Genomic DNA, 25139 nt, shown 5'->3' with positions numbered 1-25139 from the left:
AAAAAGGCCACTGTCAGGCCAAAGAAGGACCCGAGAAACTGCTCTAGTAGAGGCTGAAGAGACATGACAGCTGAACACAGTGACTGCCGGAAATCTTCTTCTGCTGTAATGGACATCATGAAGTGACTGACAACATCTAAAGGAGGTCTGTACGTGTGTTCAGTGGCTTCAGCGGTCTCCGACTCTTTGTGACCCCATGGACTGCAGCCGGCCAGGCTCCTCTGTCCATGGGGATTCTTCAGGCAAGAATACTGGAGTGGGTTGCCATGCCCTCCTCCAGGGGATCTTCCCGGCCTAGAGATTGAACCTACATCCCTTATGTCTCCTGCACTGGCAAATGGGTTCTTTACTACTAGTGCTACCTGGGAAGCCCAAGATCTATAGGTTAAATAATCACATTGTATCACTTTTTATTTACAAATAACTTGGGTGATTTTATGAGAAAGATCTAGGAGTAAAGGTGCCTCATATCTGTAACTTCCAAATGGTTCAGAAAAAAATACATAAATATGAATGTATATGTGTTTGTGTGTTTACACACACAGAGAAAAGAGTAAAGGAAATGTGGCAAAATATTAGCGTTTGATGAATATGAGTGAAGGGTGTGCAGAAACTATGCACTGGTTTTGGAAATTTAAGTCTAAAATTATGTCAAAATAGAAAGTTAAAAAACATACAGAATTTTAGGTCTGTTTAAGCAAACAAACAGAAGGCAGATAAAGGGACATAACCTACCTAGCAGAGCAAAGAAAGCTAACCCTTCCAAGGAGGATGGTTAGCAGACTGAGAACGGGAGGTCCTAGGTGTCCAGGAAGGAGGGACTCTGAAAACAGGAATGAGAAAAGCTGGTTCCATAAACTGTGCATAAACCTATATGCACAGGCAGGTCAGTGCCCTCCCTGTCCTCTCTACCCACTGCATCTCAGAAGGAGGTTTATTCTTTGGAGAAAATGAACTAGAGAGACTCCACACTCAGAGACACAAGGCATGGCCGGCACGATGAGGTGCCATACCAAATACAGCAGGTTCAGTGATCGTCGATTGTATGAAGGACGAGAACCGGTCTCCTTCCCTGTTCTCCTCCCCAAATGTGTGCAGCCCAGACTTACTATCCATCCTTGCCCTACTCCCAAGGGCAGAAAGAGTGTCCTTTGGTTCAGTGAACCAATCCAGTAGAAATAACCCATGAGTACCAACAACGGGGTAAACAATTGAGGCCCCATCCATAAACCTCAGTAAAGCCCGAAAGCTGGCAAGCCAAACCACGTACACAGAGCTTCCCATCAGTTTTCAGTGCCTCACTCAAATAAGAGTAGACTGCTGAAAAACATCAGGTATTTGAAGAAAGTTTCCAACATGAAAGACAGAAAATAAAGACCTGATGATGGAATTCAAAGGAAACAAACAATACAGGGAGCTTAGGACAAATTAAAAACAAAACCACAAATATCTTCAGAGAGAGAAAGTACTGTATCCTTAAAACAAGAATAGGAAGCTAGAAAAAAAGATTAAGTAGAAGTCAAGAAAAAACTCTTAGAAATTAAAAGTAAACAAAAATTTTAAAATGAAAAGAAAGGTTACAAGATAAAATTGAGAAAATATCTAAGAAATTAAAACAAAAAGTCCATTAAGACAGAAAGAAAAGATAAGAAAAATAAGGATCAATCTAGCACATTCATCATCAAGGTAACCCAAATTTCCATCAAGAAAAAAAGAGAGAAAACGAGGGAGGTGGGGGAGGAGGAGACATAAAATGTGAAATTTTCCAGGAATATTAAAAGTTTCACACAAAATCATCAGGCATTAGAATGACTTCTCAGGTTTTTGAGATGAAAACGGGAAGATTAGCAGAAAATGAAGCAATGCCTTTGAAATTCTGAAGAAAAGCCACCTCGACCAGAATTTTATACTAGCCCAAGCACAGCACTGCACACAGCTATTAGTCAATGTGAAAGAGAAGACATGCATTTTCAGACATGCAAAGTGACAGCAAATTTATCCCCCAACAGTCCCTTTTCTGGGGAAGCTACTGGAAAAAAAAAAAAAAAAAACCCAAAAGGAAGAGGATGTTAGAACTTGAAAACAAAGAATCCAACAAAGAAGAGAAAAGGAGAGAACTTCGAGAATCATGGTGAACAGAGAATTGAGGCTGACCTCTGTACAGGAGACCTAGAGAGCAATCAATCCACACTGGAGGTGCAGGTGCGGGCTCTGGGAGAGAGGGTGGGAGGGAGGGAAGGGGAGAGGGAAGGAGGGCGGAAAGCCCACAGTTCACTCGGGCTTGACCATCTCACTCTTCCGTTGGAGAAGTTAGCAGAAAGTAGTGATAGGAACATGGACAACTAAGAGCTTTTTTGTTTTTTTTTAAAGGCAGCTATGCATTTACTCCCTGGAAAATAAAAAGTTATACAAGAAAGGATACATAACCATGTTTTACTACTTGGTTCCACTGACACCAACATTTATATAGTCCTAATAATGCAACAATAAACATTGCTCTAATGAAAAATGATGGCACTGCTCCACTGGTAAGATGAGAGGGAAGGGAAACGTGCAGAGGACGAGGCAGGGACAGGAAACGAAGCAGTGACTCTAAGGAAGCACAGAGATAACGTCTGTGATAGAGAAATTAAAAAAACTGCACTGTCAGCATTGTATGAGAAGATAGGAAAATAAATATCAGAAGAGAGCTGAAAGCAGCTGCCCCTTGGGAACGGGCCTTAATTTTAGTTACAGGTGTTATTTTTACTCGACTTTTTAAACCATACATGTGTTAAGCCATTCCATTTTTTTCCTTAAACATAAAATTAAGAAATATAGCTGAGAGATAAAACAGAACCAAAAATCAAGACTCAAACTTCAGCTGGAGCAATGTGGAAATTTTTCTATGCTGCAGCTGTAATGACCCGCTCATTAGAAAAATTACACTCAAATATTAATTGATAGGTCTATGTAAACAGCACAGGATGTGAGAAATAGAACTCATTACCCTGATGTTGTGATACCAGACAATGCATTTTCCCAGTTACCTCTGCTACTGAACCTCTTAAGCTGACTCGCGGGAGAAAGAAAGTGGGCCCTGAAGCAAGGGGAAAGGGAATCGGATGTGCTAGTGAGTGACATCTGGTGTGTGAAGGATAGCTTTGCCAAAATACCCAAGGCGTCCTCAATTCATCTGCTGCCAGACCAAGCTCCACAGGCTCCGAAAAACTACTCCACTTGCTGCCCTTCTCTATGAGACATAAGGAAGCAGTCAGGTGTTGACTCATGAATGCCAGAGGCATAAAAGTGAACTCTACAAAAGCCCGGGTGGGTGGGGAAGGTCTGCATCCAGGGAAACTACCCGTGTGGCTCGACCTCCGCCACCGCTGGAGTCGCCATGCACGCATGGCTGCCCAGGTACACCAGTCTCCCTCCCCAGGAAGGATGCTCTGATTGACAGGACCCCCTCCGCAGCACCCCTCTGAGTTTGGCCCTTCCTGTGCCTTCCTCACCCTCCCCAACTGGATCTGACCTGTGACCTCGTCTTTCCCACGTACTATCTGACCATCAGAATTCTTGGCGTGGGGCCCCAGGTCAAGCTCCTGGGATCTTCCTGCATCTCTCGCTCCACAGACCCAACTCGGCTTTCTTTACTCCATGACCTGAGACTTTCTGGCTCGTTTTCGCAGAAGCAAGTACAGCTACAAAACAATTCAATGGCAAAGGCAACTCAAGGAAAGGCCTGGCATTGAGGGTAGGAGAGCGGACCTTCCGTGCAACTGTGACCCTGTAAATGTGGTGCCTCTAAAAACAAAAGCCTCCAAGACGCTTAAACTTACCTAAAATTCAAGCTAAAATTTCTGAATTCCATACATACTTCAGCCATATCTGGGCAGTGGGAGGAAGAAGGGGAGAAAATAAGCCAAAAAGGCCTCCTGTGGGGGTGGGGGGCAGGCAGAGGAGGTGTTCAAATTCCAGAGACACATTCCACAACCTGGAAGTTAAAGGGCAGGGAGTGGAGTTACACAGACTCAGGGTTCTGCTCCGTGCATCTGAGCCGGCGCTTCTTCGGCCTGCAGAGTGATTTATAGCTTGTTAGTATTTACAGTTGAGTGATATTTTCAGCGGCTTACACAACCACAACCTCTGTGAATGAGGAGGGCTGCCGTCTGGACGTCTAAGTACCGGTAGCCCTGAGTTCTTCAAGTAGCTGAGACAGATGTGGGCTTAGCCCAGGCTCTGGAAGCTTCTAATCAAGCTCCAGGGGTGCAGAAGAGGCACTGGATGGGGGGGGGAGGGAGCGCCTTCTCCAGGCAGTGAGTCAGGACACACACAGTGAACCCATCCCACATCAAAGCACAGCCCCTGGATGAGTTACATGGATGCTACTTGGGAACTTGCTAGAAATGCAAATCCGAGGACCTCACCCAGACCAACACCATCTGAAACTAGGAGTGGAGTGGCAGCAATCTGCGTTTTCATGAGTCTTTCGGGAGGGAGCTTCTGACACCTCCTGACTTTGGAGAAAGGATTCCCCAAGAACTAGGGGCAAATGCAGGCTCTGCTGCAGTCCACAGCTCTGACCCTGCCCCTCGCGAGTGAGGCCTGCCACGCGACCAAGTGCTCTTCTACAGTCCTCCCACCTGCTGAGCCTTCCCCTTCTACCCTCAAAAGCTGGACTCAGGCTTACAGGGCGCCTAGGTGAGTGCATATAATCCTTGCCTGAGGCCTGGCTTGCAGCGAAGCTGCCACACCGGCTAGACTCCTGTTGTCAACCTTATTCTTATGCTGGGTACAACAATCCATTTTAGATCATTTCCCCACTTTTCTCGTCAGTTTTCGTCAATAGCCATGGGACCCCTGCTGTCTCCCTTTTCTGTTCTAGGTCCAGCACAGACAGTGTAAAAAAAAAAAAAAAAAACCTGGGTTATCTATACTAGTGTTATCTATGACAACAAACCTGAAAAACACTGCCAGAAGGAACTAGGTAAATAAAATTTACCTTCTCGGGTAGCTCAAATGGTAAAGACTCCACCTTAAATGCAGGAGACCCGGGTTTGATCCCTGGTTTGAGAAGATCCCCTGGAGAAGGGCACGGCAACGCACTCCAGTGCTCTCTCCTGGAGAACTCCACGGACAGAGGCGCCTGGCGGGCTGCAGTCCATGGGGTCGGAAAGAGACGGACATGACTGAGCGCCTCGCACTACTACCACTACTAAATAACGTTAGGACACAATGCTAAGGTGGGTATCAGCTTCCTAATCACGTTGTACAAAAATAATATGGGAAAATATTCCACTCTACCTGATTTTAGGATTATATTACGTTTATTTTTTTTTTTAAATGGTCACTGAGAGGATATGGTTTTGTTGGCACAGGCCAGAAATCCAAAAACTCCCAGCTCTTGGCCCACTCCATATCCACACATACTCAGCGCTCTGTGCCTCAGTCTGTGTCCTCCCAACAAGCTCAAGTCTGGCAGAGGACCAGAGGTTAAGCTGGTGGAGGGTGTCCGAAGAGACCCCCAGCCACACACGCCAGACCCAGAGACAGGCAGCAGGCCCGCCAAGGGGAAGACCAGAAATGGCGCACGCCTGAGAAGCGACACAGGCGTGGAGTGTTTGGGGAGATGGTCAAGTTTTGCTGATACCTGCAAAAAAAAAAGGTCGGGGGGGAGAAATGAAAGCCTCAAGAGATGGTAAAATGCAGGCATCCTTGACAAGAGGAGCTAAAAAATTTAAAGAAAGTGTCATCCCTCACAAAGAAACTTCCATTTGATGAGAAATTCCTTCCAAAGAGAAGATTCGAGACAAAGGGCCAATCTCTCCAGACCGCACCACTCTGCCACTTTAAAGCCGTGCTCCAGAATGACTTACTCAAATGTTTTCAGTGTCTGAGAGTGCAGCACAAGGCGGATGAGGTAACTGGCCCCCGCTCTGGTTACAGATGAGGAAGGCAAAGCATCTGGTGACACGGGGACCTGGTTTCTGCACGGCCGGCCACCACCCCCCCCGCCCCCCGTCTTCACCATTCACACACAAGCCTGTCTCCTTTTTTTTTAACATTAAACTCAGGCAGTGGCATCTGGCCAAAAAAGGGCTCTCTGCTCTCAGCCCTCCTCTCCAGCTGAGCAAGCTCGGAGCATGGCTGGAAGCCCTGACTGCAGATCTTTGAAAGAGCCAGGCCAACCCTTGATTTACTGACTGAGATCCACACCGACTCCCACCTCGGGGTGCCTGATATGGTAAATTTGATGGAATCTAGAGGGGAGACTCCCCTGCAGGCTGGGCTCATCGTAACCACATAGAGGGTAGGTTAAGTATTTCTGAAGGGGCGGTGTGGGGGTGGGGGGGGGAGTTAACTATAAATAAATCAATGCTATTTAGGCTTTCTGTCAGTTGCTTTCACTGAAGAAGCAGAAATGTACAACCTACAGCTTTAAATCAGGGTTCTCATCACCTGAGCTCCTAGAATGTGGTAAACACTAAGTTCCCCTTAAGAAAGAAAAATAAATAAATAAAGAATATATTTTCCAGTTGCTTATTCAGATCTATGCTTTTTATACTCATCTTCTTTCCCAAATTGAGTCCAGCATTCTGCTTTGTCCTCAACTAAAATATGCCTATTTCAAAACTATAAAATTTCATATACTATTTTCTCCTAGTCTGTATTCTTATGAAAGACAGAGACCAGAATCTCAACCATTTATCCTCATACACGTTTCTTGGAGCTTTAGATAAAAGTACAGGAAAGCGCCCGCTGTCTCCACATTCTCTAGCTGGGTCATAATTATCCCACCTGTATGAATTCTCCTGCAGAGCAACAGATATGATCTTCTTTGTCTCAAGCTTGTACCATATGCTCAGAAGAGTGGAAATGTTTCAGCCCGGAGGAGGCTCAATGGCTCCCATAAAACTCTGTGAGCCAGTCAAGACAGTCGGTGGGTGGGTGGAAGGCTCTTGCTTGTTTACACAACTTGCCCATTATGCAACCTTGGACGAGTCATCAGGCTCTCTGAGCCTCATTAGGGCTGCTTTAGAGATGAGAGGGAATCTTTTGCTTTTCTCACCTTCCCAATAGGGTGAAGATCAAATAAAATAAAGGCTGTCACATCAGCAATGTGAGTGAGCTTTGGATGGTTCAAGCCCTGGAAATTCCATCCTCCTCTCTCCCTCCTTCCTTCTTTATATATAAAGGGCTTCCTACCTGAATTAAATTGTTCTAGGTATTATAAGGTATACCACGATAACTCAGAAATTCCCTTAAAAAACTTAAAAATTTACAGGAAATTGTACTTCTATGCACGTTACATGATAGGAAAGAAACAGATATTATGCTTTAAGATTTACAAGAAGGAAAGATTACTTTCTGTAAGGGGTCCAGGAAAAATCTCATGGAGAAAGGGGTACACGGCCAGGGACCCTGAATAAAATGCATAAGACCAGAGGTGATGGTGAAGAACGGTGTATAGTGAAAGGACTAACGGTCACGAGGGCACAGGGAAGGAAAAGCACAGAGCAAATACAGGAAGGACAAAGTTGTGGAGCCAGAAACCTAGTGCTCCCCAAAAGGGAACAGAAGGAAACAAAGCCAGAAGGGAGGCCTGGCGCCGGACTGTGGAAGGCCCTGCCGCCAGACCGTGTTTGGACTCCAACGCCACCCCGGCCCGTGATGCCCATGCACCCGCACTCCCTATCTGGACAGACAACACCATGCTCCTCACTCTTCCTAAACTCCTTCCAGTTAGCACGGTCAGTGCTCCCTGGTATCACTCACATTTGGGTGGCGGTTTAGTCACTAAGTTGTATCCAACTCTTTGGGACCCTATGGACTGTAGTCTGCCAGGCTCTTCTGTCCATGAGATTTTCCAGGCAAGAATACTGGACTGGGTTGCCATTTCCCTCTCCAGGGAACTTCCTGACCCAGGGATCAAACTCAGGTGTCCTGTCTTGCAGGCAGTCTCCAGCATTACAGGCAGATTCTTTGCCAACTGAGCCACCAGGGAAGCCCCATCACTCACATTTATCCTCCATTAATTCTCACCTGGGTTCCTGAAACAGTCTCCTGCCTTTAGCCTTGTCCTCCTACAACAGAACCACCCTTCACAGTGATGTCAGAATGACCCAAAATGCAATCTCACCACACGACTCCTGTGGAGGTGCTTCGGTGATCTCCCATCATCCATGGGTGACATTCCAGCACCTCCCTTAACATGCCAGGGGTTTGGCGATCTGGGCCCTTGGAAGGCTCCACCTTCTGCATCTCTCTCAGTTCCTGAAGCCACCATGCTCTCTTGTCCCTCTGACCTCTGAATTTGCTGCTCCATCTGGATGGAACCAGAAACCCCAAAATTCATCATTTTTGGCCCACCCCCTCCCTGTATCACATCTAATGCTCACTTGCCTGAGTCTCTGTCCTCCAGAGAACCAGAGGTAAGCTGGGGGAGGGGGAAACCTAACTTCCCCCTTTTCCTGGCTACACAACACCCGCCCTTCTCTTTTAACACTTAACAACATTAAATGATGGTCATTTAACATTGTTCTGGAAGCAGCTGCCAAGGCAATTAGATAAAAGATAATAAAAGGTTCAAGTGCTGGAAAAAAGAAAAATTAGCATTTGCAGGTATCACTGTATATCTAGAAGACACAAGAGAATCAACTTAAAAAATCAAATAATTACAGAACTCAGAGTATTACAAGTTTATACATAAAAACCAACAATATGTCGTCATACAAAAGTAATCAGTTAGGAACCAAAATGTCAGAAAGCACAAATTCCTTTATCGGAGTGTAAGAATGATAAAACACCTAAGAAAAAATTTTGCAAGACTTGTAAAGGACCTGTATAAAGAAAGCTTTAAAATTTTACTAGAAAGACAAATCTTGCTTCCAGATAGCAAGACCTACTGCAATGTAAACTCCCCAGTGGCATGGATTTTTCTCTGCTTTGTTGACTGACGTATCTCAAGTACCAAGAACAACTACCTGGAACAAAACAGGCACTCAGTAAATACCCACTGAAGGAATACATGCCAAAAACAATCTAAAAAGGGTGATCAATCACCGTTCAAACAGGATTTATATTTGTATTCTGGGAGCAATGGACAGAGATATCAACCTTCCAAGTGAGCAAAAATTCAAGTACTCAGGGTTACTGAAGGCATGGAAAACCAGAATAACCAAAATGTTATTGGTGGAACTATAAACTGGTGTAGTCTTTTTGAAAGAGCAATTTGTTAATATCTATCAACACTCAAGTCCATGAGGTCACAAAGAGTCAGACAGGGCTGAGTGACTGAACTGACTGACTGACTGATCAACATTTAAAGTGTGCTTATTCTTCTAGTCATTTCTCTGCTGTTATTAATTCTACAGATATATTCACACATTTATGTGCAAACACACCTGAAAGGATGTGTGGATGCAATAATATGCATTCCCCCCTGTTACTGTTGAAAATAGATCTGCCTGTAAGATACACCTAAACAATGGAATCGTATATAGCATTCCTACACATGATCTTAGCCAAAGGCTGAGAAGTGATTACAGTGGTCCTTAAAACTGAAGTATCCCTATACAGAACGATAATGGAAGTAAGCCCATGATCTAGTGTTAAAGTAAAAAAGGCAAGGTTGAGAATAATATGCATAGTGTGATCCCATTTGTATTCTAAAATTATACAGGAACAGAAACATTCTGGAAGGTTACCTTTGGCAATGAAGTCAAGGGAATAGATGGACGGAAGAAAACTTTCCCTCAAGCAAAACAGACAGAAGGTGTTTGCTCCTGTTTGGCTTGCCTTGACCGTTTTCCTTCCCCTTGGGCACTCCCGCTGCAGGAAGGATCCTGCCGGCTCCGCTCAGTAGCACTGCCCGCCCTCACCCGATGCCCCCCGGGCATTCCACCCGCCGCTCCACTGCAGGACAACTCATGCAATACCCTTCTTTCTGGGCTTCCCAAGTTAGCGGCGAGCTCTGCTGAGGGCAGGGCCTGGTTTCCTTTTCTGCTTTCTCAGCACCTGGTGGAGCGCTGGCACACAATAACCCCTTAAGAAAGGCGGGAGGGAGAGGGGGAGGGAGAGGGGGAGGGAGAGGGGGCCCAACATGAAGACTGACCAGGTGGCAGCACACAGCACTGCGAAGAGCGGGTAGAGTCAGGAGACAAGGACGGCTGGCCACAAAGAGAAGAGCAATGATTCAGCGGAGAGGAGTTTAGCTCTTTCACGCGGAGGTCTCAGGGTCTGTGCACCAGACAACAGGTGTGCCCCAGACCAGAGATTGTGCCCCCCACAGCTTCAGGTACTTGTCCCTACCAGGCCACAGGTGGCTCATGACTCCTGCAATTAAGGACGAAGCTCTGAGAGCAGCATCTGACCACCCCATCTCGCTGCTGGAAGGACCGAGGGGTTTTGGCCACCCCGAGCAATCCCTAATGCTTCTCCATCATTTTTGCCGCTGATGTCCCCTACCAGGGGTCTGAATATTAATTGACATCCATGTAAAGCACTTAGTTAGCATAAAGAACAAGAGGGAGTGCTCAAAATATAAGCCATCACTAAATTGCTTAGAGAAACTTTTCAAGAGTTCAAAGCACCGCCACTGCAAAAGTCATCAGGAAGTCTTCCATTTCCAACAAGACCCAGGCCTCCCAATTTATTTCTGCAATAAACAAACACACTGTCTTCCTAAGCACATTTAAAACAAACTGCTGCTTCAGTCGGAGAAGGCAATGGCAATCCACTCCAGTACTCTTGCCTGGAAAATCCCATGGACGGAGGAGCCTGGTAGGCTGCAGTCCATGGGGTCCCGAAGAGTCAGACACGACTGAGTGACTTCACTTTCACTTTTCACTTTCATGCATTGGAGAAGAAAATGGCAACCCACTCCAGTGTTCTTGCCTGGAGAATCCTGGGGATGGTGGAGCCTGGTGGGCTGCTGTCTATGGAGTCGCACAGAGTTGAACACGACTTAGCAGTGACTTAGCAGCAGCAGCTGCTTCAGTATTTGTTACTTTTGTCATCATTTCAAAACTAAACTGGTTCTGTGTGCGTGTGTGCTAAGTCGCTTCAGTTGTGTCCTACTCTTTCGCTATCCCGTGGACAGTAGCCCACCAGGCTCTCTTGTCCATGGGATTCTCCAGGCAAGAATACTGGAGTGGGTTGCCATTTCCTCCTCCAGGGGATCTCTCCAATCCATGGATGGAACCCATGCCTCTTGCCTCTCCTGCAACGGCAGTGGGTTCTTCACCACTAGTGCCGCCTGGGAAGCCCAAACTGGCCCTGTGCTGTGCTGTGCTGAGTAGCTCAGTCGTGTCCTACTCTTTCTCTACCCCGTGGACTGTAGCCCTCCAGGCTCCTCCGTCCATGGGGATTCTCCAGGCAAGAATACTGGAGTGGGTGGCCATGCCCTCTTCCAGGGAATCCTCCCAACCCAGGGATTGAACCTAGGTTTCCTGCACTGCACGTAGATTGCTTACCATCTGAGCCAACAGGGAAGACCAAAACTGGTCCTATTGGGTCCCAAATATTCTAGCACACTCTTATATCTTAGAAAGCTCAAACTGAAGTCACCTTTACAAATTTCAGTACATGTTCTGTCGTCCTGTCTGCTGGCCTATGCCTGACGTGGCTCACCCCAGCATTTACTCACCACGGCGGGAGGGTCGTTCCAGTCTTCATAGGAGATGGCGGCGTATGGATAGATCCGATCATTGATGATCTGCAGGGTGGCCAGGGCGATGGCCTTGATTGACTGGAAGTAGGCTTCCCAAAACCACCGTGCCTGTGAAGAAAACCACACTGCATGAAGTGAGCAGAGCGAGGGAAGAACTAGAGGCTCCATCACAGTCACCCCTGGGTCGGGGTAATTTCCTTATTCTCAAAGAAGAGCAAGCCCAAGGCAAAAGCCTGCCTGCTGTGCAAGGCAGCTCCATCAGAGTGGGCATTCATCCAAGGCGGTCAAAATAGAACATGAGCACAGGCAACGTGCGTGGAATTCAGTTTAGATATAAAAGAAACTATGTGGGGATGAACTGTCTAGGTGTTCAACCAGAGCAAGTTTATAGTCTTTTTTTTTAATATTATTACTAAAGTGCACATAAAGTACATTCAGTACTCTTATAATTACTATCCAGATAAAGATACAGAACATCTCAGCACCCCAGGAGATTCCTCTCTGCTGCACCCAGTCAGTATCTCACCTCTCCAAGAGTAATCACTACTCTGATTTGTTAGCCCACTAATGAATTTCACATTAATGGAACCAAACAGTATTTACTCTGTTGTGTCCGACCTCTCTTGCTGAACACTGTAATATTAAAACTGGATTTCAGTGTCAGGTTAGGCTGGCCTCATAAAAGGAGCTGAAAAGTGAGTAGAGAAAGTTCTATTCCTTGAGAAATGTTAGACAAGTTTGGCATTATTTCTGCCTTAAAAGACTGAGACGTCATCAAAAAAGCCATCTCAGGTTTTTTTGGGGGGTGGGGGGTGGGTAAAGATTTTAAATCATGGATTTGCTTTCAGCGACATAAGATTCTGCATATTTTCATGTCAGTTTTGTAGGTGGTATTTTTCAATGAATATGTTCACTTTAAACTGTTAAATGCTTGGACTAAACATGTGTTAATGTGTATTTAATGCCTATAGAATCTGTAGTTATACCTCTGTTTTCATTCCTGATATTGATCATCTGTGTTTTCCCTTTGTACTTGATCAGTCTTACTGATGTTTATCAATTTTACTAATCTTTTCCATTTCATTTTGTTGATTTTCTTCATCTTCAGTTCAGTTCAATTGCTCAGTCGTGTCTGACTCTTTGTGACTCCGTGGACTACAGCATGAATCACTGAATCCCGGAGCTTACTCAAAACTCATGTCCATTGAGTCGGTGATGCCATCCAACCATCTCGTTCTCTCTTGTCCCCTTCTCCTCCTGCCTTCAATCTTTCCCAGCATCAGGATATTTTCTAATGACTTGGCTCTTCGCATCAGGTGGCCAAAGTATTGGAGTTTCAGCTTCAGCATCAGTCCTTCCAATGAATATTCAGGACTGATTTCCTTTAGGATTGACTGGATTGATCTCCTTGCTGTCCAAAAGACTCTCAAGAGTCTTCTCCAGCACAGTTCAAAAGCATCAATTCTTCAGCACTAAGCTTTCTTTATGTTCCAACTCTCACATCCATACATGACTATTGGAAAAAACCATAGTTATGACTAGACAGACCTTTGTCAGTAAAGTAATGTCTCTGCTTTTTAATATGCTAAGTTTGTCACAGCTTTTCTTCCAAGGAGCAAACATCTTTTAATTTCTGGCTGTGTTTACCATCTGCAGTGATTTTGGAGCCCAAAAAAATAAAGTCCGTCACTGTTTCCATTGTTTCCCTATCTATTTGCCATGAAGTGATGGGACTGGATGCCATGATCTTAGTTTTTTGAATGTTGAGTTTTAAGCCAGCTTTCTCACTCTCCTCTTTCACCTTCATCAAGAGGCTCTTTAGTTTCTCTTTGCTTTCTACCATAAGGGTGGTGTCATCTGCATATCTGAGGTTATTGATATTTTTCCTTGCAATCTTGATTCCCACTTGTGCTTCATCCACTATGGCATTTTGCATGATGTATTCTGCACATAAGTTAAACAAGCAGGGAGACAAAATACAGCCTTGACGTACTCCTTTCCCAATTTGGAACCAGTCCATTGCTCCATGTCCGGTTCTAACTGCTGCTCTTTACCTGCATACAGATGTCTCATGAGGCAGGTAAAGTAGTCTGGTATTCCCATCTCTTTAAGAATTTTCCAGTTTGCTGTGATCCACACAGTCAAAGGCTTAGCACAGTCAATGAAGCAGAAGTAGATCTTCTTCTGGAACTCTCTCCAGTAGATGTTGGCCTCTGCCTTTTCTAAATACAGCTTGAACATCTGTAAGTTCTTGGTAAGTTCACATACTGCTGAAGCCCCACTTGAAGAATTTTGAGCATTGCTTTGCTGGCGTGTGAGATGAGTGCAATTGTGCAGTATCTACTTACCTACTTATCTTAATTCTTCATCTAACTTTTTTCTATTTTGTTCCTTTCTGCTTTTATTTTTACTTTCTTTGGTTTTGGGGGACTTTAATCCATACTGCATTTAGATTCTTGAGGCTGAAGTTTAGATATTTCAATCTTTCTTAATACATAAATACAAAGCTATAAATTTACTTCTATGCACTATTTTAAATGCATCCCACACATTTACATATCATTTTCATTATAATTTGGGTAAAAAAAAATTTAATTTCTATTGTGATACTTTCTTTGACCCAAAGGGCATTTATTAATAGAAGTATACTGTTTAATTTCCAAACATTTTTGGATTTTATATTTATCTGTTACTGATTTCTACTTTGCACTGTAGTCAGGGAACATACATGTTATTTCAAAACCTTGCAATTTATTTAAACTTGATTTATGGCCCTGCACATTATTTATTTTTGTCAATGGTCTATGTGCACTTTAAAAAGAATATTTTGCTGTTGATGAGTGTAATGTTTTACAACTGTCAAGCAGAGTAAGTTGATTATTTAGTACTATCTAAATATTCTATACCTTTATTGATTGTTCTCTGCCTGTACGCACAGGTGTATATGTATTTATTTCCAAAATTTTTACTTTCAAATTTCTGCCCTTAAAGTTTGTCTAAAGATTATCTCTCATAAAAAGATACAAATGGATTTTAATATTTTATCCCATTTAAAAATCTCTGGCTTTCAGCTGTACATATAGTCCATTTATACTTAATGGAATTTCTGATACAGTTGAGCTTAAGTGTTTGCTCATTCTATTTGTTCACAAAGGTCCACAGATGTACCTCAGTGTAGCTCTTTGTATTTATCCTGAGGACTGTATAGCTTCTCTAATCTGTGACTTTATGTCTCCTGATGCTTTTAGAAAACCCTGAGTCAGTATTTTTTAAAATGTTGGTTCTATCACAATCTTCTCTTCTACAACATATACATATGCGTATTCCAAATACACATATATGTAACGTGTTTTCACCATGTCCTGTATATCTCTTATTCTCTTTTCTGTATTTTTCCTCTCTGTCTTCAATTTGTGTATTTTTCTACTAATATTCCTTCTGGTCCAATAATCCTTTATCCTTTTCCAATAATCCTTTATCCTTTGTGTGTGTAAGTCTATAAACTGCTATTAAATCCATGTATTGAATTCTTAATTTCACTTCTTATAGTTTTCATTTCCAGAATTCCACTTGGCTAAGAAGATTGGGGGCAGGAGGAGAAGGGGACGACAGAGGATGAGATGGCTGGATGGCATCACCGACTTGATGGGCATGAGTTTGAGTAAACTCCGGGAGTTTGTGATGGACAGGGAGGCCTGGTATGCTGCGATTCATGGGGTCGCAAAGAGTCGGACACGACTGAGCGACTGAACTGAACTGAACTGAAGAAGATTTTGTATCTTTGTTGATATCCTCCTTCTTTACTTCTATATTATTGAGCATTGTTAATCCCTGACTGATAACTCCAATATCTGAATAACCTTTAAGTCTCTTTCTGCCATCTCTTTTTATTCTTCATTTTGGTCATTTGGTTTCAATTTCTAGCTTGCATCTTAATTTTTTATTAGATACCAATATTCTGCATTAAAAATTATAGCGGTTCTGGAAAATTCAGATTATCTTTCTCTTAAGAATATAACACATTGTGTTGGCAGGTACAGAGGATGCAGTCAGACCAGTTTAATCCTGCCAGCTTCAACTTTTGTCAAGACTAACTTTTTTCAGCTTGCCCTTAGTCTGAAGGTGTGGCCTTCTGGGTCTTCAACTAAAGCCTAGGGTGTTTCCCAAGACCCCTCCACCTTGGCCAGCCCTGAACACGGACCTTTGTCTCATTAGCACTATATATGGTTTTGCTGGAAGAGCTGCACAGCTCCTTAGGCTCCCAGCTGCTTCTTTCTGCAGGGACTCCAGGAGTCCTGCTCTGATGGCGTGCACCTTAGGAGTTGGCAAAGACTTTAATGGAAGACTGCACGCTCATTTTTTATTTCCCCATGATTCCCTTTCTCCTGAGACTTTTGTCCTTCAAATCCCAGATACTGTGGGAACCCCCTAACTCCACCCTGTCAGCCCTGTGGGGGTGCTGTTTTCTGTGAAGACTCCATACCCAGGAACGTGAATTAGAAGTCCTTGGGGGATGGCATCAGAGTGAACAGGTAGCTCCCCTTAGGGTTCTCCTGTCTCTCAGGAATTGTCCCTCAAGTCCTGACTGCTCTCTGAACTGTTGTTTCATCTATTATAATAAGCTTCTGTACTTCTTTTTCTTTTATTGACAGGAAGGTTACTCCCAAATCAGCCACTCTGTCAGAGTCTTCTGAAAGAAGACAGTTTCTTATCCAAGCAGAGTTTAAACCCAGTTCCTAATGAAAGCAGGATGCTGGTGTTGATGACCTCTACAGCCTATGATTCCACTCAAAATCAGAGGCTATTTGTGTTTATGCAAGGGGGCCAAACATATCCAAGTTTAGCATGAGAAATTGGAAGCATAACCAAAATAAGGAGAGGAAAAAAGACACTTTCTAGTCTAGACTTACTGACTTTGGGTCTGTTTCCTGGACAAGTCCTCTATTAGTTAAAGTCTTGGATAACTTCTGAGTTATATGACGACTATTGTTTCCATTAACAATAAGGAGAAGGCAAAGCATCACAATGAGAATTTCTCGTATTCAGAGAAAATCAGAAACAGATTTAGCTTCCAGGGGCATCTGACTTAAGCTGTCCTGCGGTTTGCCATCTGGGTGCAGTCGGGGGGGCCTCTCCGCTGCCTGCTGCTGCTTCTTAGATACACCCCACTCACTCCAGTCTCCTTCCTGCTCAGCCATGTGGCTGCTTCCCCGCCCATCATCCAGCCAAAGCATCTACAGTTCATGAAGCCTAAGAGAACCTACCTTCCCTATGAAACCTTTACTGAGCACCCCCAACATCAAAAATCTTCCCTAGGACATCCCACCGCATTCACAGCCTTTGCCTTATAGCTTAGTTCTCTGATACATCGTTCTAACACTGCTTTACCGGCATTTCAGATGATCACTTTTCTCTCTCCAGCTAAACTGTGAATTTCTTGGCTGTGAAAACTGGCTATTTTTTTTTCTTTTTCATTAGTATCCTTACAAATGTTAGAATGTTTTGCCTGCTGCAAAGCACTACTGTACCCATGATCTCATGTGCTCTTTATAACCAAGTTTGTCAACTTTTGGGGGTGAGGTGGCAGATACAAATTTCATCTTATGTGTGAGAAACTGAGCTATTAAGTGGCAAAGTCACCAATCAAACCTGTGAATCCTAACTCTAAAGTCAGATCTACCTCATTCTAGAATATGAAGAGTACCAGCACAGAGTAAGTTTTAGGAAATGGTCCTCTACAAAGGCACTGAAAGGGGTAAAAATTCACCGAGATGCATGAGCCCACACATAAACACAGCTTAAATATTTACCTCCTTTTCTACCCAAATGGGTTCATCGTCATATGTTCTGTTTTTTTTTTTTTTTTTTTTAATTTCAAATCACACCACACTCAAACTCAAGCATTCCAAAGCTTTGCGTTCACATTTAATCACGGTGGAGACAGCAGCATTTGGGATTTACAGGAAACAATGACTGGGAACAAATCCACCTAGTATACCAGCCAGAAGCACAAGTGTAGGACAGAGACTCTGATTTAAGATGTCTCAAATCATCTCATCCTGTCCACCAAATTGCAGTTCTCTTGGAAAGGAAGCAAGCCTTGCCAATAATCACAGCTCAAGTGTCTCGGCCTGCGGATAAGTGAACTTCGCAGGCTTAATTATTTCTGCAGGACCTCTTTAACACCTTGCAGCATTTAGAAGGCATAATTTACAGCCCCCAGAACTCAGCCTCGGCCACTTTTCAGCAGAGAGGAAGGAGTTTTCGGCTCTGCTGCAATACACGAAAGCACCACCGTTCCCATCCACTGAGCTAAATGCAAATACTTATTCTAAGGATTTTTCCCCCATCAACATGGGTCACACTTATCTCTACCTGAAAACTTGAAATGAGGGATTCTTCCACAAACCTGCGGATTCCCCACACGCTCTACTCTGTGCATCTACACAGATGAAAGCTAAGTCATATATGAAAAGGTCATACCAACAACCTTTTCTTCATGAAACTGATACCACAGTAATTTTGTAAAACATGCAGATTTCAAAGCACGGGCACTAAAGTTCCCATGACACTTTCAAACATTAGAATCATGAAGCAAAGGGCAAGGATTAGGCCAACTTGAAACTATCTCAAATACAAACTTCAAACTAAAACTGCTCCTGTGGTTTAATTTCTTTGATTTTCAGTAACATAAAGCCAACAGGACTAGCAACAACAAGTGTCTAAAGGAAGCAAGCGCAATATGGGAGAAAGTCACGGTGACGAGTGTCCTACATGATTTTAAGCAGCTTAACCCTTTCTATTTTTTGAATCTATGGGATGGACACCACACCACCTTTCTCCTGGAGCTGCAGGTTCTGTGAGACGAGGTTTGTAAAGCTTGCCCCGTGCAGAGCAGATAATCAGAACATCTCCTCCACACCTGCACCCATCCTGTCCCCTCGAGGTCTCGGTCACTTACAGTATATACTACATTCCACGTGACTTGGGGGCGGGGAAGGAGACGGAGGAAGAGGAGAGACAGAAGGGATTCTAAGGTTACACTCCATTCATTTCAATTCTTGAAGCCAGGAAAGACTCCAACTGGTCAGAGAATGGAGGTAGGTATAATAAAAATAAATATGAGGATGACAGACCTTAATACTGAAAAATATCTCACCCACTAACATGTCTCTTCTACCTGAATCTCTAAGCTTCCAAGGCAGAGGCCAGCACTTCTCTGCAGACCGTGAGAGTGGGGACGCATCTGGTTTTGCTCATCACTGGTCTCGCAGCCCCTAGCACAGCGCCTGTCAAGGAGTGGGCAGTCAAATGTTTGTTGAAAGAACAAATCCATCTCCCTCACAGGCACCACACACATCTCACAGAACTCTCCAGATCTTCTAAGCACCAGTCCACCCTTAAAGGAGGAAAACTGTCATTTCATAAAAAGGATCACCTCTTGCATGCAGAATTTTAAAAGGGAAAAGGTGGAGGCGGGGAGTGAATTTGAGGGCAAAAAAAAAAAGGAAAACTTGTTTCTAGGTGAAACGGCAAGGCAGAAATGGGACCATGGGTGTCTCTTACATTGTGTGTGTATAGACCACGAGAGGGAGAATCAGTAGTTAGAACTATGCCTTGCAAGTCTGTCCTAGAAGTGTCCAGGATATCTAACCGTGTAGAAATTACACAGGAGAACCCCAGGACCCCAAAGTAGTCCAAGGGCAACTGCATCCCAAGCACAGTGACGGTTTTCTAACACCCCTTCATCAGCAGCCAGCTGTGCACTGCCCTTTCCAACAGAATCTCCTGAATGTGACCCACACCAACAGATTTCGTTTTATATATTAAAAGGACATTTCTAATGAAAACCACAAAATAAAAAAATAAAGCAGCCAGCTATGCCTCTGTCTCAAACCTCAACTGGCAACGCTGTCCAAACATGTAACTGTGGATCAGTAGGTATCCCAATACTACTCTACTTCCCCACCCCCACCCACTGGTTGGCCACAACATGAAAGATCTGCATCTGCTTGGGATGTAGAAAGTCACAAAGAAACATGGAATTTACAATGATTCTCATCTAACAATGAGGAAAAAGCCGCCAGATACACCACCACCACTGTAACTTGCCTTGGGCCCGTGGGAGAGCTGTGGTCAGAAGGCAATCAGGGACACCCAATTTCCAAGAGTGCCAACCAGGAGCCATGGGACGCTCAACTCCAGCTCGGGAAGAGCACAGAAGGCGGGGGTGGCTGCTATAAAAGCAGCCACCAAAACCAGCTAACATTTTAACAAATTCTTAAAATTGAGTGTGGGCTAATAGAAAAGTTTGGGAGTTCTAGACACAAGCAGAATCTGCACTCACTTTCGAGCCCTTTTCTGCTAGATGTTCTCGAGAAAGATGGGGGCAGGGGAAGAAAGCAGACAGAATCCCCTCAACGGCACACAGGGAGAAAACCCTATCCCTTTCTCGAATCTTTTTTGTCATCCAAAGCCAAACCTCTACCTGCTGGGGGGTGAGCAGGAAAAGCCCTCACCCTCAAAGGCGGATGCAGATCCTCGGCTTCTGGAAGAGGGGGAGAAGGGCAGCCTGTCCCGCACTGGGAGGGCAGGAACCCTTCCAGCTCCCAGCAGGCCACAGCTGTGGCTGGGGTAGAAGCAAAAGCCTCTGCTCCCTGGGGAGGGGCAGGAGACTCCCTCCAAGCCCAACCCCAGACCCCCACAGACAAAGTGCAGACTCCAGCTGCCCCAGGAACACTGAGAAAGCCCCACCTCCACGGCCCCAGCAAACAAGCCTGCCAGGCTGAGGCTGGACCAGGGGAACGGAATCCTCCTGGCCCACCACAGGTCTGGCACCACATACAAGCAACAGAAGTCTACCTACCCCCTGACGGGAGCCCGGCTTCCTGTGCAGTACAGGTGGGCAGGGCCTGCTGAAAGTGGAGGGCGAAGCTGGAACTCAGAGCAAAGCCCCAGCACCCTGAGCTCCAACACAAGAACGAGGAGACCGCTGGCAGCATCTGGAGTCAGTGGTGCTGAAGGTAAGTCCAGCGACACAAAAACCCAAACCCATCCCAGTTACACGCTAGGTCGAGTCAACCTCCCATGCGAATGGCTCGCAGAAGAGGTCTGCCCATTGCTGGACATGACATTTACTTTAGGTCTCCTGTTTTTCTAACACAGTCCATCACTCAATCAAAATTTATCAGAAACAAAATACGAGAGAAAACAATCCACTGTCATAACATAAACTCGTCAATATAACTAGGTTGAAAGATGACCAAGATGTTTGGAACTACCAAATGGAGACTTTAAAATGACTATAATTAATATGCGAAAGAATCTAGGGGAAAAGGTGGACAACCTGCATGAGCAGATGGGTATACTTAAGAGACAGATGAAAATTATCTATAAACAAAGAGCCAAATGAAAATGCTATAAATAAAAAACATAGTATCATAGAATTTCTTCAATTGGCTTATCAGCACACTAGATATAGCAGAGGAAAGAAATACTGTAGTAAACTTAGAAATAAAAAAGAAATGATCCAAACCGAAATGCAAAGAGAAAAAGACTACAAGAAAATAGAACAGAGCATCCAAGAACTGTAGAACCCCATGGAATGTTCTAACAATACCTGGAGCCAGAGTTCCAGAGAGGGGGCTCGGAAACAAGGCAACAGATACGCTTAGAGAAACAGTGGCTAAGACTTTTCCCAAATTAATGAAAAACAATAAAATGGACTAAATAAGCACAGAGAACTAAGGCAGATTGAATAAAGCATTTGCCTTCTCCCTCAGGAAGTTTGAGAAACAGCTGCACCTTTGAGGACGCAGAAGCCCTTCTGCCTCTGAGCAGCAACCTGCTCAGAGGGGGATTCTGGGGGATCTGAGTCCAGGAGATTTTCTCTCAGATCACCGCACTGACAGAACCATTTATCTCAGGTGAAGGGCTGGAAAATATTTCCACGCCTCATGGATTAATTTTTCAAAGCTGTGTCTGAAGGTGAATCTGAAAACTTCCAAAGGGATTCCAAGGCTTTCCAAGCACTAACGTACCACCGGCAGACGAGCTCCTTTTCGTTTGTTTGCTGTGACAAATGGAGCCAGTGAGCATTCCTATGACGGCCCCAGAGCCTCCTACGCGGCAAGCTCTGCAAGGTCACAAGGGCTCTCTTCCCCGCCACCTTCCCGGGCAGCTGAGAGGGCCCGAGCAGGGAGCCGGGTGCCCTTCTTGCTAACCTCACTTCCGGGGGGCAGCTAACCGCACGGCCAGCCTGGAGGCAACGGAGACGGGCACCGAGAGCCTCCGCCTGGCAGCCGGGAACACACACAATGGTGAGGTTGAGTGACAATCAGGGTATCCTGATTCCCAGTGGAGGGTTACTGCAAGACTGGCGTTTTGTTTATTCTTTTGCTGACTCCATTTTTATAAGCAAAAGAGTTACGAGACAACGTACTTTAAAAACAGGGAGAAAAAAAAAAAAAAAAAATCAACAAAATCCCCTCAGGGCAATTCTCAAGGGCTGAAGGTTTTATAAAAATGTACTAGGCCCAAGCTGTCAGGTTTTCTAGAGAAACATCTAATACTAACATCTAACATCTAACATCTGATACTTTTACTCAGCGATCCAACAAAAAATAATGAACAGGGTTTATCTGCTTTAAAATAGATTTCTGAAGCAAAAGCGGTCAACATATCGCGGATTTATCAGCACGCCATTTTTTTCCCTTACTTAAATTATCTGTTAATTTAATTACATTTAAATACCTTCCTGCATAAAACATGAGAGTGCTAGAGTGCTTTTCTTCACTTCTGTACTCACAAAGCTACTTCACTCGCCCTCGCCACACGCATCTTCCACCGGAACCTGTCCCTGGTGCCCCCGGAAGCACTTCTCCGGCACCTACCACAGTCTTCCCCGTCCCATCATTTCAATTAGTCGATCCCAGCACCTGAGGCGCCCACACCCACCACTCACTGACCCTTCCACAAAGCCACAGACATCCGTTCGCATAACAGTAGCAGACTTAACTTTACAATTTTTTAATAAGTATAAAAAATCTTTTTATATCTTTACCAGGAAGACTTGTAATCGCTTTCTTTTGAACTTTTCATTTTGAAACAATTTTAGACTTAGAGAATAGTTGCAACAGTAGAACAGAGAGCTCTGAATACCCTCACTAGCTTCTAATGTTAGTCTCTTTCATCTCCATGGTACAATGTTCAAAACTAAGATGTTAACGTTAGGTTAATTCTATTTAAACTCAGCTACAGACTTTTGTTTTCTTTTTGGATTTTCCCAGTTTTCTTCTGAGGTCATTTTTCTGATCCGGGATCTTATCCAGGACGCTGCATTGCTCCTGACTGTCATGGCTCCTTAGTTTCAATCTTTCCCTATAGTTCATGACCTTAACACCTTTGCCTAGTGTAGTCAGGAATTTTGTAGAATGTCCCTCAGTCTGGTTGGTTTGAGGTACTTTAATTGTTAAGACCGAGATTATGGATTTTGGAGAATACTACACAGAATACTCTTTACTTCATATCAGGGGATACATGGTGTCAAGGTGACTTATTACAGGGGAAGTTAACCTTGATCACCTGGTTAAGGTGAGGTCTTCCAGGTTTCTCCACTGTAAAGTTACCATCCCCAGCTCATAGTCTATGCGTTAGAACCAAGTCACTATGTTCAGACCATATTCAAAAGGAGGATAATTAAGCTTTACATCCTGGAGGAGGCAGTATCAGAGAAATAGCATACTGTTTTTAGTGTTGTTTAAAAGAATTAAAAACTATGAAATTCTACTCACTGAGTAGTGCGTGCACACACACACACAGACATACACACGTACATAGCTAGTCTACGTATATACAGAACAGGATTTTATTAAAATCCTTGAGCCTCTGGGTATTTGTGGCTTAGGGAAGTATAAAACATTTTCTTTCTTGAGTAATTCCACTAAATAAAAAAATCTGACATTTGCCTTAAATGTTAAGTTGAAGCCTGATAACATATCTCAGCTACTGAAAAAAGAAAAGCATGTAGCCAGTTTTTACTAAAAATCTTAGAGATGAAATCTACCGAGTGCAAATATTTCTAAATTTCAACTGCTTCTAATCTCATATTTTAATTTTACTCTGATATATACACAAAATTATCATCCAAAAATAAAGTAAGCACCCCAATCTGATAATCTGGGAAAGAAAGGAAAAAACCTGAGGAAACTAGTAGTGGTCATTAATAAGAAAACAGGAAAAAAAAAAAAAGTATTTGAAAAGAAATCCAAGAGCTTTCCATTGACTTTCTATTAAGAAAATGCTAGAAAATCAACTAAAAGCCCATCAAAACTAATAAGGAAGTTCAATAAAGTGGCCAGCTACAAAATAATTTGTAAAATAAATAAAACAAAAACCAAAATTCTTCTATGCCAGCAATTCCCAGTGAGATCTTACACACAAATACACACAAAGAATTAGTGGTAAGGCTCATCCTACTGGACTTCCCTGGTGGTACAGTGGAAAAGAGTCCCCCTGCCAATGCAAGGGACATGGGTTTGATCCCTGGTTGGGGAAGATTCCCCATGCCTCAGGGTAGCTAGGCCCCTGCGCCACGGCTACTGGAGCCGCATGCTCTAGGGTCCACCAGCCACAACTACTGAGCCCTAGTGCTGCGATTACTGCGCCCCATGTGCCTAGAGCCCATGCTCTGCAGCAAGAGAAGCTGCCACAAGAGCAGTCCCCACTCACTGCCACGAGGGAAAACCCTCCCAAAGCAAGGGAGACCCAGCACAACCAAAAAAGAAAGAGCTCATCTCATTACCCTAACTTCTCACATCCAAATTATTCTTAGTCCTCCAGACAGACATTAAGCTGCTTCCCCAGTATCCACTACCGTGTTCATCTTTACTAACAAAATCAACTTAAAATACTAAATTACCCAGCCTCTTTTGTAGCAATGGATACTATGTGACATAGTTTGGGTGTAGTCCCTGGATATGTGAGTCTTCATAACTAAAAAGTTAAAATCTGAGCTTGACAATATTACAACAGAAACTTCCAAGACTGCAAAGAGAAAAAAGACAGGGGATAAAAAGAAAATATTCAAGGACCATAGGACTACTATAAAAGGGGTAACATACACATAATACAAACACCAAAAGAAAAAATAAAATGGAAGAGGAACAATAATGACTGAGAATTTCCTCAAATTAATGTCAAACACCAAACCACACATCCAGGGAACTCAGAGAACACTAGGTATGATAAATACCAAAAACACTACACCTGTGCATATCATACTGAAGCTTTAGAAAATCAAATATTTTTTAAATTTATGCAAGAAGCCAGAGGGGGGAAAAAACACCTTACCTATAGGGGAGCAAAGGTAACAATTACATTTGACTTCTTGGAAGAAGAAGCAAGAAGAGAGTGGAATGACACCTATGAAGGGTTAAGAGAAAAACCCACCAACACAGAATTTTATACCCTGGAAAACCCTTCAGAA

General features: G+C 43.9%; 1 protein-coding gene across 3 annotated transcripts in view; it reads right to left on the bottom strand.

Annotated features, from left to right (window-relative positions):
* The window catches only part of EXT2 (exostosin glycosyltransferase 2), a 137975-nt gene that overhangs the window by 65132 nt on the left and 47704 nt on the right, over positions 1-25139 (bottom strand). For all 3 annotated transcript variants that reach the window (XM_061152262.1, XM_061152264.1, XM_061152263.1), the window contains exon 8: positions 11630-11761. In XM_061152262.1, the coding sequence (XP_061008245.1) occupies positions 11630-11761 (132 nt within the window). The remainder of the gene's footprint in view (positions 1-11629; positions 11762-25139) is intronic.

Source organism: Dama dama, chromosome 1 (genome assembly GCF_033118175.1).
Source record: "Dama dama isolate Ldn47 chromosome 1, ASM3311817v1, whole genome shotgun sequence".
NCBI lineage: Eukaryota > Metazoa > Chordata > Mammalia > Artiodactyla > Cervidae > Dama > Dama dama.
This window is presented reverse-complemented; position numbering and strand designations above follow the sequence as displayed.